The sequence below is a fragment of the Tachypleus tridentatus genome, chromosome 13 (genome assembly GCF_004210375.1).
Source record: "Tachypleus tridentatus isolate NWPU-2018 chromosome 13, ASM421037v1, whole genome shotgun sequence".
NCBI lineage: Eukaryota > Metazoa > Arthropoda > Merostomata > Xiphosura > Limulidae > Tachypleus > Tachypleus tridentatus.
In genome coordinates this window covers 106624853-106638381 of record NC_134837.1, presented here as the reverse complement: position 1 = coordinate 106638381, position 13529 = coordinate 106624853, and the positions used below count along the sequence as shown (strand labels likewise).

The following is a 13529-nucleotide window of genomic DNA, read 5'->3' as shown; positions in this document are numbered from 1 at the left end:
AACTAATGCTTTATCTTGTTCAAACTTTGTGTTTATTTAATTAAACGCAAGAGGAGGAGTTTAACAACGGCCAAATCGTAATATATCCTCTCTACAATTGTAGAATCCTATCGCAGCACGTTTGTAAGTGCGCAGTCCAGCTAGCATTACATTGTCCATAATTCCAATCCATCGGCACAGGATTGAAGCATAACCACTTTCTTTATACCTTATTATTATTAATTATTGCCTATATATTTAAGAGTTATTTTAATTTTTTTAAACCAGGTACTCAATGCACTTACATAAATGCTTAACCTATAAGTGACTAGAAGTTTACTTGGGGGTTTATGTGAAAACGAAAAGTATTATTCTCACTGAAATAGTGGGAAAGAAGTAAGTCTATGGACTTACAACGTTAAAATCCGGGTACGATTCCCCGCGGTAGACACATCAGATGGTCTAACGTGGCTTCGTTCTAAAGAAAGAAAGCCAACGCAACAAAACAGAACATTATTAAATAAGTATGTATGTTTGATACGCCAGATAATTTATTTTTATTTTCTTCAAATCGAGTTTTAGTAAATATGTAGCCAATGTATTACATCTATGTTTGTTGGAAAGACCGCATCGCGACCCACGAATATTTCAACGTAATGCAGATTGGATCCACGGAAGGTGTGAGACTCGAAATGTTCCTCAGTACTTGAAGTATTATGTGAGATATTGTTATTTAGCCAATATTTCTTTTTAATCTTACTTTGAATTATTATATGACATTAACTGAATGTAATTGTCCTTTAATATTGAGTATACATTAGTTTACTAGTACCCAGAATGTAATTTTCCACACCCTCACAATAAGGTGCACAAACATCTGACTCAGATCTCTGTAGATAATGATATTAATTACTAATATGTTTTACATTAAACAGCACAAAGTTAATAACCAAAAGAAAGATATGTTCCGATAATTCAACTTTGGCAAGCATTCAGAGTGGTGTTCGATTCAAGTATTCAAAACGCTAAGCGACCTATTTATAAAAACCCAGAAAACTGAAGTGTTTTATTTACCTTTTAGCAGGGCACTGATTGAACTTAGTTTTGTCATTACTTTATTTAAATTCGGTAGTTCAACAGTTTAACTTGTAACAAGAAGTTTACCTTATGTTAAAATGACGTCATTCTTATAACTTCAAGATAAAGGACAGAGCTTATTAACAGATATTTATGCATTTAGAAATTGCTTTTGTTTCCTGGTTTGAACACAAATGTGCTTAACAGTTTGTCTAAATACATGTCATTTCAACTGGCTCACCACCTATAACGTCATAACTAAAACATTCCAATCACTTACTTCTGCTTACTTCCCGAAGGTTGAGAAGAAGATGAACTGGGCGAGGACAAAATATAACGTGAAGAAACAGGGGAGGTACTGGGAGACCTGTAGGTGTTGATGGTTTCTTCGTCAGTTACCATGAGACTATAATCTGGAGATGACATGTGTACAAAAGTTGTCAAACATTAAAATTCAAATTTCATATATGTATTGTTTTCTAGCTCATTCCAATATTGCAGAGCAATACATATCTAACATTGTCCTCACTTTGCTTTCTAGTTTTATTTCCATCTGAATAATCTGAGGTAATTTCATCTAGATAATTCATGATATAATAGTCTTTAATTTCAAGACGTTGATACTGAATAGAAAGTCTCCAAACTAATAGTCTTCACAATGACGAAGTTATATTCCCTTATTCATCAGTTTATGTGAGGTACCAACGATGAAATGACACATTATAACTTATACAGAAAATAAATAATCATAATTAGAATCATTAGCCTTTATGAAAAGATATTGTTATAGAGGGTAGCTCAAAATTATCTTTCCTATTGTAAACTTTAATAATTAAATGGCCAAAGAAATACAAACACGGAGTTTTCAACATCTTGTAGCCAAGTTTTTTATAAACATGTCAGTAGACTTATGCGAGTGCATTATTAATAGCTTTCAGGACGTCCAAGTTATATTTGATTTGATTTCACGTTCACTATGAAAGCTGTTATCCTGATCTTTAGCCCCGTTTGCTATAGGTCTGCGATACACGATGTCCTTAACATAATCCAAAAGAAGCAAGTCTAACGGACAGATGTCAGGCAAACGTGGAAGCCACGGAATTGGCCCAACATTCAAGCCAAAAGACGCATTGAGACGTTTTTAGCATAGTGGCTATTTTATTGGGTAAAATTACTCGTTGAAGTGAAAAACAAAAGAAAACACGAAAATAAAAACTGTTTGGGCTGGTTTACAAGATGTTGAAAACTGCATGGTTATATTTCTATAGTTATTTGATTGTTAAATTTTAAAATGAGAAAAATAATTTTGTACCACTCTCTATTTATAAACATATGTTTTCTGAAAGCTACTGATTCTATTAGAAACATCAGGCCATCTGAATAAATTTATTCTATTACAAACATTATAAGCCTTCTGAAAGGCTTATCTTTAGCGACTAATGTTAACCTGCTAAGGAATGTTGCATATCTGAAATAAATAAAGTTGATCGGACAATTTTACGAACTAGAAGTAATTATAAGCGTTGTGTACCAGGAGTGATTAAAGTTGATTAGTTAGGTAATGTCATTTACCAGGAGCGAATTCATGTCAACTTGAAATAACGCTGCAACTAAACTTGGTTAAACAAGCTTCAAAGATTGAACACAGAAATAAGTTGATACATGTGGATCAAAAGCACATAATTAATTGAAAACACGTTATAGTAAAGACTATTTAAAACCTGTAGTCAATACATGATCATTTCTAATCTTATATCATTGACAATGCTAAGTAATTTAAAAGACTTTAATCCGAAAGCAAGTGATTACAAATTAGCTATAATAAGCTATATTTGTTGCGTTGGGTAATGTTATCGTTATCTTGGGTATTATATGTGTCATAGTGTTTAAATTAATGCAATAGGATGATTCTAACACCCTAAAGGATGAGTCAACTATGACACAAGTAGCTAGGAGAAGGTTAAGGATAAACATTTACATTTATTAATTAAAGATCTTAGTTACTGGAAGATGTGTTTCAGCGATGCTATAAGAAATTTCGAAAAATAAAGTCATCTTATGTACATAAAACTTATTTCTGTATCTGTAGAGATAGTATTCGTGTCGTATTCGCGACATCTCCTGCAAAAAGGAAAAAAAAAACTGTTTTCTGAACGTTTCTACATCATATGCGCGAGCTTTTAGCATTTAAGTTCATAGCCGAGAACCAACTGTTTTTGAGCTTTCATATCTCGGGTATTTTTCCTAATAAACTTATAATGTCTACTTCCTTCAAAGTCTGAGTTCACTTCGATTATTCTTTGTCTCCGTATATTTAGCAGGAAACATTGACACAAAAAGAACGTTGGATAATTACTTCTGATTTTCAATTTTCACTTAAAAATAAAAGTCACTGCCTATTTTAAACTATTTAATACTGTGTATTTTTAAACTACTTATTTGATTTTATTCTTATAGAAGAATGAAAAGGGAAGCTGCTCAGAAGTTAGGATTTTACATGTTTTCCAAATTTCAGTTATTTTTCTGATTCATTAAATATCTATGTTTTAAAAATATTCTAAGTTAATAGTTGCTTCATAATTGGCTAAAAGTATAAATAATTACGGGAAAAATATGCTGTGGTAGAAACACCAGAGATCAAATCATACAGAGATTTTGACGCTTAATATATATATTAACATATATAGTCAAAGCAACAAGAAACAAATCATACAGAAATTTTTGCTGGTTAAATATTAATTTTTTTCTTGTAAGACATACTTTTCAGGCTGACAAAAGCTATGACAAAGGAAACAGCAGGCAGCTCAGTTACTAGCAAGATAACATTTGTTCTCGATAAAATAGAATTTCAAGCCTTCTGAAACCAATGCCAAATCAAACATATTACTTCTATGAATGTTCTTCCAAATTTAACTTAAAATAAGGTCTATATGTTATTGGACCTGGTTTCTTCCACATTTAATACACGATTTGTTTCTTATATTTCATCATTCAACTTTGTAATTTGTTTTTTCTAAACTTTTTGATACTTTGATCTATCAAACATTTAGGAGATTCTGTTTCAGAAACCTTACTATATATATATGTAAATCACTTCAGCTTTCTTCTTCAAAGTGATTTGTTTTCCTCCTGTTTATCCTTAGCTCTGGTGTGTTCTTTTTTACAATAATTTATGAATTATGGTGTACCAGAACATCTTATCAAACTTTATAAAAATGAAACTTCAAGTCTTATAAAAACTCATAGATAACCTGACTTAATTTCTTAGAATGTATACAATAAATCCAGTATGTACTACAATAAAATATTTGTTACAAACGCCTTGCTATGTTTCAGTATATTAGTTAAATATAAACACAACTCATTTAGGTTTGTAATTCATATACGCTTAAGCCTCCCAGTGGCTCAACAGTATGTCTGTGGACTTACAATGCTAGAAGCCGGGTTTCAATACCCATATGGGGTGGGCAGAGCACAGGTAGCCCATTGTGTAGATTTGTGCTTAATTTAAAACAGCAATTTACCAGAACAACATATCCGCTTTTATCCTAATTTACAGAACGAATAATTTTTAATTAAACTTAACAATACTTTAATAAAATATATATTGATATTTTGCAAAAATTAGCCACAAATATGTTTTAGATCAACAGTAAAAATAGTTAAAAACAATTAAAATTTGTAACATCACGAAGTTGACAAGGTAAAAATATTCTCTTTTTTCACTATCATCAATTAATTGTAAAAAAATGAAGAAAAGCGAATTAAAGCGATCTGTAATGAATTTCAGATCATGTACCCAAACCACTGCGGATTTCCATCTGGAAGAGAACTGATTATTTTCTACTCCAGTAACAAAAGAACTGCGTGAGTGAGTAAAACATAAGATGCAGAGGTGAAACACTCACGAAAATAAAACAACTCTGTTAATGAATTTGAAAACAACATTTCAGGTAATTGGTGAAATTTTCGATAAGGACTGAACAAAACTTAGGAAAAAATATCTTTAAAAAGTCATTTGTGTTTATAGTATTTTTTACCTGTTCTATATGACACGTTACTTCGTAACATGTTTTTCAAAACCTCTTCGATTTTAAGCTGACTGTCATTTATTCTAGACATGTGTGGTAAATGAAACACTTATTGATTTTCTCTTAGAAATTCACTGTGTTTAGATATCAGTCTTAACAAAAACTCCAGGGCACATATATATATCCGAAGGTCATATAAATATTAGTGTGAAATATGGAAACACCCATCAAAAGTATTGGCATCAAATTTAATGAATATGGAAACAGGCAAGTTGACAAACATAACTCACCCGAAAATATAGAATGATTTTATATATATATGAATGAAAACTTTTGTTACTCGTTTATTTTCAGGCTGAAAACTCATTTCCCTTCTTTAATCAAGCAGTAAAGATCGTTAACTTACAACTTGTTCTTTTGACTTCATGATGAAGGTTCTTCACTCCTATATATAGCGTCTCATCAACGCTAAAATATGTTGACAGGCTGAAAACTCATGACCCTTCTAGAGTAAAATATGTTCGATTATTTACAATACTGGTGATATTTCTGTTCGCATTATGGTTTGTGTTGTTAGAGATTCTTAACCAAAGAAGTCAAACGGTTTGGTGAATAAATAATTCAGACCATTTTTTTTAAAGGTAGAGGGGTCCGAGCCTCATCATTACTTCAAGATTAACAAAAGATTTGAATTTAGGTGCATAATAATAAAACATCTACAACTACTGATGAAACTTTGTAGAATGGATAGAACTGCCTGTTGTGGAGACACAAGTGTAGAGGGCGACGTTTCGAATTTTTTAGCCTTTCGTCTTCAGGTCAGTGTGTGTGCATATGCAAACGAACTTGACAGAAGTTTAGTTTAGAGTGAGAGAAGTCTAAATAATTCTCTCCCCAACAGGGGTGGTCAGGAACGTTGTGGTTCCTCTTCGTCCCCTCACATGAAAGAGTTTTTTAAAATTTTGCTTGAAAATTTGCCTGTATTTTACTTTTACTTGTTTAAGGTGATGAAGTTTAGTGGAGCATTATAAAATTGAGGGTTAAGAAAGGGGGGGAGCGAGACAAAGGCGGTACAGGAGAAGTGAGCCAGGCTGGAGCCCGAAGTCCAAAAAGCAAACATCAAATTAAAACGACCCGATTGATGGCTGTGATCTAAAGACCCAGTGCCTGAGATTTGGACGTGGGGAAAAACGGGAGTGCCCCGAGAAAACCCACTTCCACAGGACAGGCGCCGAATGTTTTACCTGTCCTGTGCCCGGATCTGAATGGAAATACATATAAACATGTATTCACTTTATCTGTGATTATGTATTTTGGTGAGTGTTTAGTAATTGTTGAAATATGTTATATGGTGAGATGTATTTTGTAGGAGCTCTGGCTAAGTTACGTAATGACTCAGTTCGTTTCTATGTTCTGCTTTTAAATAATATTTGTATTTCTGTGAGCCTGTTTCTGAGGGTGGGTAGGTTACTGATTTCGTGTACATAGTTTACGGGTGTGTATGATGGTAGTCTGTTTGCTACTCTTAATATTTTATTTTGTTGTACTTGGATTTTCTGTAACGTGTTGTTAAACATTATATGTGACTTGACATCCATATTCTATTAACGGACGGATGTAAGCCTTGTATATTTGTATGATGGTTTCTGGCGAGTAGTTTGAGTGTTTGCTAGTTGTGGTTATCAAATGTGAAATGCGTTTTCTGATGGATAAATGTATGTTGTTAACATGTTTTTTCCATGTTAATCTAGAGTCGAAAGTGATTCCAAGGAATGTGAAGTGCTTGTTCGTGTTGATAGGCATATTACCAAGTGAGATGTTTACTTTTTCCAGAGTTTTTCTGTGTCTTTTTAATTTTCTATAAAAGGGATTGCTTGCGTTTTTGTTGGATTTAAAACCATTCTCCACTTGTCGCTCCAGCTCGAGACAGTATTTAGTGTTTTCTGAATGCGGGACATGGCCATTAATGGGTTTCTAGAAACACTCCAGATAGCAATGTCGTCTGCGTATTGTGAATTGTAAGTGTAAGTTAAACTGGGAAAAGGTATATCACTAACAAAAATAATGTAAAAGGAGTGGATTCCATAGTGAAGTGGTTTCTTTTGTATACGGAATTGAGATGTTCTAAGAAGGCTGAGATAATAATGTGAATTTGATTTATTAACAGTTAAGAGATATTCATATCGTGTAGGCTTTAAGACAACATGAACTTATTTTGTTAACAGTTACGAAATGTTCGTATTGAGTAAGTTCTGGTAATTTTAAATGCAATAAAACAATATTCGTCCAGCTTTACGTCTTCAGAGTGTTCTCAAAAAGTAAAAACTGATACTCGACGAGATTCGAAATAACATTTCTGCTTATTTCTACAAACATCAGACAACAGACGTCGCCAGCCTCAACTTCTTAGTTATCACATTTAGTTAATAGATGTGGAACAGTATGATTTCCAAGTTGTATGACTTATGTTTTAAAGAGTGGAAGTCCTATATAAAAGTTCGTATTGAAATTGGTGAATTGCGCTTTTAATTGTTATGATTCTTATTCAAAAACATTTTTATTTTAAAATGTCAACTGAGAACAGCAAACAAAAATCAGCAAGAGCTAACAAACCTACACATTAGAATTATTTCATATTAAAAGAAACTTTTTCGCTGAAATTTAACATGCGATAATTATTAAGGTATACAAAAGTGAAGTGGCTCGTGAAGGGTTTTTTTTTTTTTTCATTCTTCACGAAAGGATAATTAATTAAAGGAGTGCACGCAGAAAATAACTCATTTCTCTTGACCAATTCGTTGTTGTATTATATTTTACTTTTCCTTTGATTTAATGAAAAATAAAACGTTAGAAGAAAGGTTGTTCCAACGAAAATATTGCACATGTAACTGCTATTTAAAGTAATGCAATGATTAGTTTCAGAAACGTAATTGCTATCACTAGAAAAATAACAAACATTTTATATGCCTACGTTAGCCTGAAGGAAATATTTTACCCTTAAAATATAAATATATTTTCATGCAATTTTTTGCTCTTTTCGTAAATAATATATATTTATTCAGAAAATGAGCACCACATGGACTTATACCACGAAAAATTGGGTTTTGATACCCGTTGTTGATAGAGTACCCATAGCCTTTTGTGTAGCTTTGTGCTTAATAATAAATAACAATAACAGAAAAAAACTAAATTATTAACGATAAATATAGTAAATATATATCAAATAACGAAAATAATCAAACAAGATAAGCATTTTCCTTTTCAGAAATCTAATTATACTTGCTTTATTTTCTGATAACTTTTGCTGTTTTGTTTCTGTTAGATCAATTGCTTGACTGCAGTTTGTTATAATCTAGCCCTAAGTTCGATAGGTAAATAAAGAATGATGCATGTAAAAATATATATCAACGATTCAGCATGAAAAATATTAGTTGTATATGAAATTATGAAATCATAAACTTTTATGACATCAACTGTAAATATCTTTTTTCTTCTACTTTCGAATGAAATAACATAAGCAAATATAAGCTAGAATAAACCCGTGAGTTTCTATGAAAGTTTGTCACTATTATTTTAATCAAACTCACGCAGGTAAGGACAATCAAATGTCTGAGGTCTGGATAAACGGTGACGACGATGACTTGAAGAGGACGAGACGTAACATGACGACGCGTCTGCTGATTTTGATTTCTCCATTGTAAATTTCCGCCACTTTCTGAGCCTCTGTCCAACCCCTTGTAATGGATTCATGCTTACTGGAGCAGGATTTCTTGTGTTTCTCTCGGATTCCATGAGACCAATAAAGGTTGGAACGGATAAACACGAGGACTTCTTTCTGTGAGAACTGCGGGTATCTCGGACAAAACACCTGTTCACGCCCTCTGAACTCTTCGTACGTTATCACAAGCACTATATGTGTTATGACGAGCATTCGCGTCACGTAGCCACATGTTACCATGGAAACAAAAGTAAGAAATTCAGTCAGTCCATAGAAAACGGAGAAAGAGGACAACGCTTCGAATGATGCGGTAAAGTGGTGCGGCTGTGTGTTCCTAATTACATTAGTTTCAAATTAGAATATTCTGTGATTTACTTATAGTATTAATGATATAGAATGGAAACTGGACACAAAAGTAGAACTGGTTATTATAAAAAGTTGGAACAAAAGAATGAAATGGAGTGTAATTCTTATATTAGATTCTCAAAGAAGTTTTATCTTCGGTGTTTTCTGTGTTATCTATACATATAAGTGAAGGCGGGGTTTTGTTTTAATTTGTAATTATCAAGAGAATAAACGTTGTTATTATCTTGTCTCTTATGAACAGTGTTACGTTTTCTCTTAAACTCTGTTTTCCATCTTTACCATAAATATTTATCGATCATTATTACACTCCATTTTCAAATTGGAATTTTGCGCAAGGAAGTTGCTCACGTGAGAATAGATATCTTAAGGATAAACAATCATATACTAAATAATGTATGGTTCAACATTCTTCTGTCTTGTTATATATTAAGGCGAATAAACGTATTCTAATCATAAGAGTTTTGGAATTTTTTCTTCGAATGTAGGCTTATAGTTAAAGGCAAATGAAATATAATACTATTTTCAAATCAGTTTTTAATGCATAATGTGCAGTATGATAAAAGACGATAGAGTTGCGTCGTAGAAAGTCCATTTTAAACACTTTAAACATCAAGGAACTTAACTATTCACAAGATAACTTCACTTCATCAATATGTACCCTAATCCCTCCTTATTTATTGTCCCTTGCCGAGGACATGATTTTTAATTAGCTGAAAATATACTCCTTTGAAAACAACCATATTTAAAATATCTAAATAAATGACTTTTTAAATAAATTTTTAATCGTATATAAATACTTTTTCTACTATTAAGATTCACTGATATTAAGCTAGTATAAAGTGAGATAATGTTATGGACTTCAGTATTTTAAATGTGTATTGGCAAAAATATTTCTTATTTTATGATCCACTCTATATTTTGCTTGAATTGTCAAACCTTATGAGCGATTTAAGTTTACTCCATTTGGTTTTTAGTTTTTATTTTGATAAAAATTGTAATTATTAATCTGTTTTACTTTAAGTGAGGGCCAGGTGGGTTAAGACGTTCGACTCGTAATCTGAAGGTCGCGGGTTCGAATCCCTGTCGTACCAAACATGATCGCCCTTTCAGCCGTGGGGGCATTATAGTGTGTGGTCAATCCCACTATTCTTTGCTAAAAGAGTAGCCCAGGAGTTGGCGGCGGGTGGTGATGACTAGCTGCCTTCCTTCTACTCTTACATTGCTAAATTAGGGGCAGCTAGCGCAGATGGTCCTTGTGTAGCTATGCGCGAAATTCAGACCAAAGATTTTCTTGCACCACTAATAATGTGTAAAAATGATTTTTTTTCCCACATTCACATCAAGACGTGATTAGGAGTTTTTATCAAGAGAAAATTTTATCTGTCTCAGAGAGTTGGAATTTCTTCTTCTTTTTTCTTTCAGAACATAGTCTTTATATTATTGGTAATATGCCATAAATTAATATCAGTAATCAATACTTGCTGGCCATTATAAGTTACTTCGTAAATGGACTGAAATCGTTATACCAACTGTGATGATTTCATTAACTAATAATTCAGTTGAAAATTAAATAGCATCATTTAGAGTATCCTGTGCAATCGACCAAGATGAAATTTTGTTGAGTTGTTTTTGGTGCACTTGTAGTAAAGGTGCACATTCCGTATCCTTAGTCTTATAATATATCTGACTGGGCGATAGAAACACTCACGTTTGTGCTTTCGAATGTTTAAGGATTCTAACCATATTAACCTATCATACATAAAAGTAGTATTTAAGACAGCATAATAAAAAACGACCACTTTCTCACTAAATTTGCCAACGCTTAAATATTCAATGCAACTCACTGTAATAAGTGAAATGTATCTTATATCCCAGTGCAGATAGACCACAATGGTCACAGGAATATGTTGAATGGCTAAGGTCTGCATTATTTAGTGTCATGAACGTATACAGACAGGTAAAGCTGTCATTATTTAAAGAGATGCCAAGACAAACAGGAAAGAAGCCTCTTTAACTTCAGTAAGGCTTTGGTAGGCACATTAAGTGTGTAAATAACTTATTTTTGGCAAGACCATTTTAAATAGCCAGACATGTCAAACTATGGGTTACGGTATTTACATGGAATACGAAAACACGTTGTTAAACATTTACAAGCTAAAGAGCTAATCATAGAACAGTTCCATTGTTTGACAGAATCGCCTAAATATTAGTACAGCCTCATGGAACTGGGTCCAATGAATGGTTAGAATTAATAGTTGTGTTAGCACTGAACTCAAATGGTAAAAAAAGATCGCTCTCACACATTGTGCTGACTGCTGTGATAAATAGTTGCGTGGAATAAAAGAAAATTACTGAAAGTGTGTAGCTAATGAAGCGATGCAATATTTCTGTAGCGCAGTCGACCAGAAACTCTGTATGTCACTACAGCAATCCCAGATCATTGATGCTTGCTAGGCACCATCACAAAACTGAAACATATCGTGATTTTTGCTTTTCTGTCACCCCTGGTGAGTTTTGTTATAAACATTGACAGATGTTTATTTGAGAACCAACTGAAATATCTTGTTGTATATGCACTTGTAATTTCGGGTTGAATTAACATACCTTAGGATCTAGCAGATATTCAGGTATAGAGTAAGGTGTGTTTTCTAAATCTGTGTGAGAGGTAACTTGTACAGTGATAAATCATTATGGAAAAGTCATTGTTTCACTGGATATTGTCACAATGACTTTCACTGTTGTTTTCTGACCCATGGAATAATAATTTACTGTCCATAATGACTATGAAAACTGTCTCTGATACATACTTTACAACGAAGTTGCTAGAAAAGCGAGTTGTCAGCGTTTGATAAACACAACAGTAACGAATGTAAGCTGTGTTGATTAAGGAAATACAGTGAATTATTAGCCTGAGTTTACTTGATTATGAAAACGTTCGTTTATTTCTAAAACTGAAACAATTGAAAACAGTTTTTTAACTGAAGAAAATAAAAAGTGATACATTATGTGCCCATGGGCTAAATAGTGAGGCCAATTAACCCACACACACGCACGATATTCTTACAAGAACTTTGTCCAGGTCTTTGAAAATGCTACTGTTATTAATACCCATAGCTAAAAGTGCGGAGTGTGTTTAGCACCATTACCAATTTAAAGGTTAGACCTTCTGATCCCCAGCCTAAAATGTAATCTATAGAAAGCATTGGTCGTCATATTATTAATAGCAACATGTAAAATTACAAGTCAGAATGAAATGTGAAGATGACATCAGAGTCAATGAGCGATGATACACCATTATATTTCACTTATGTTACAATCGTTAAAAGCTTTTGTGCGAATGTGTTTTCTTGTAGCAAAGCCACATTGGGCTATCTGCTTGGTCAACCGATGGGAATCCAACCTTTCATTTTAGCGTTGAGAATTATATCAATAAGTATGTGTATACTTACGTTTTTAAGTATTATACCCTGACATTACATAAGATTACTAGCATGTCTAATTGTAATCATGGACAGTGACACATTATAATATGTATAATCACTGAAACCTTATCTGGTTATAGTCAAGTATACAGTTTATACTGTAGTGATAGATAGAAATCGCAACAATAGAGCGAACCAAAAAAAACTGAATTGTAATTACAAACACAGGTGAAAACATATCGAAAAATATTTGAATGGAGAAATCTGTGACATTCCTATTTCTCACAATTCAAAGTAATTTTATCAGACACCTAAAAGTTTGTAGATGTAGCATACGTAAAGTATGTGCGTATTAATATTTAAATCCTAATGCTACGTGATCCAACTCGCACAGTTTCTTTAACAACCTCCAATTCCTATGTGATAAAAACCCAATACGTAAAAAACCCATAAGAAATAACACGACAAATGAATTGTCGTGTCAAACTCAATGCACAATAAATCCAGTGGGCGTCGCTCAGCGGTTCGATATTTTGGATTTGTAGTCGGGTATTCTTGGCTAGTTTGCGACATACTGTTGTATCGTTGCGCAAGAGACTTTATCCATGAGCTCCGTCTCGGCCCGGTATGGCTAGGTGGGTTAAGGCGTTCGACTCGTAATCTGAGGGTCGCGGGTTCAAATCTCCGTCGCACTAAACGTGCTCGCCCTTTCAACCGTGGGGACGTTATAATGTCTGTCAATCCCACTATTCGTTGGTAAAAGAGTAGCTCAAGAGTTGGCGGTGGGTGTTGATGACTAGGTACCTTCCCTCTAGTCGTACACTGCTAAATTAACGACGGATAGCGCAGATAGCCCTCGTGTAGCTTTGCTACAAAAAAAGCTCCATCCGTCAGCTGGAGGTCAGCTAGCCTTCCATGGAGTGGCATTTCGTCCAG

The 13529-nt window shown here is 33.4% G+C and overlaps 1 protein-coding gene across 4 annotated transcripts in view; it reads right to left on the bottom strand.

Annotated features, from left to right (window-relative positions):
* Positions 1 to 13529, bottom strand: part of LOC143238028 (ankyrin repeat and fibronectin type-III domain-containing protein 1-like) — a 192933-nt gene that overhangs the window by 56866 nt on the left and 122538 nt on the right. For 3 of the 4 annotated variants that reach the window (XM_076477918.1, XM_076477919.1, XM_076477920.1), the window contains one exon: positions 1337 to 1469. In XM_076477918.1, coding sequence (XP_076334033.1) covers positions 1337 to 1458 — 122 coding nt within the window. In that variant the 5' untranslated portion in view covers positions 1459 to 1469. Of the gene's footprint in view, positions 1 to 1336; positions 1470 to 8674; positions 9051 to 13529 lie in introns of those variants that run through there. The other variant, XM_076477916.1, reaches the window with a different exon arrangement.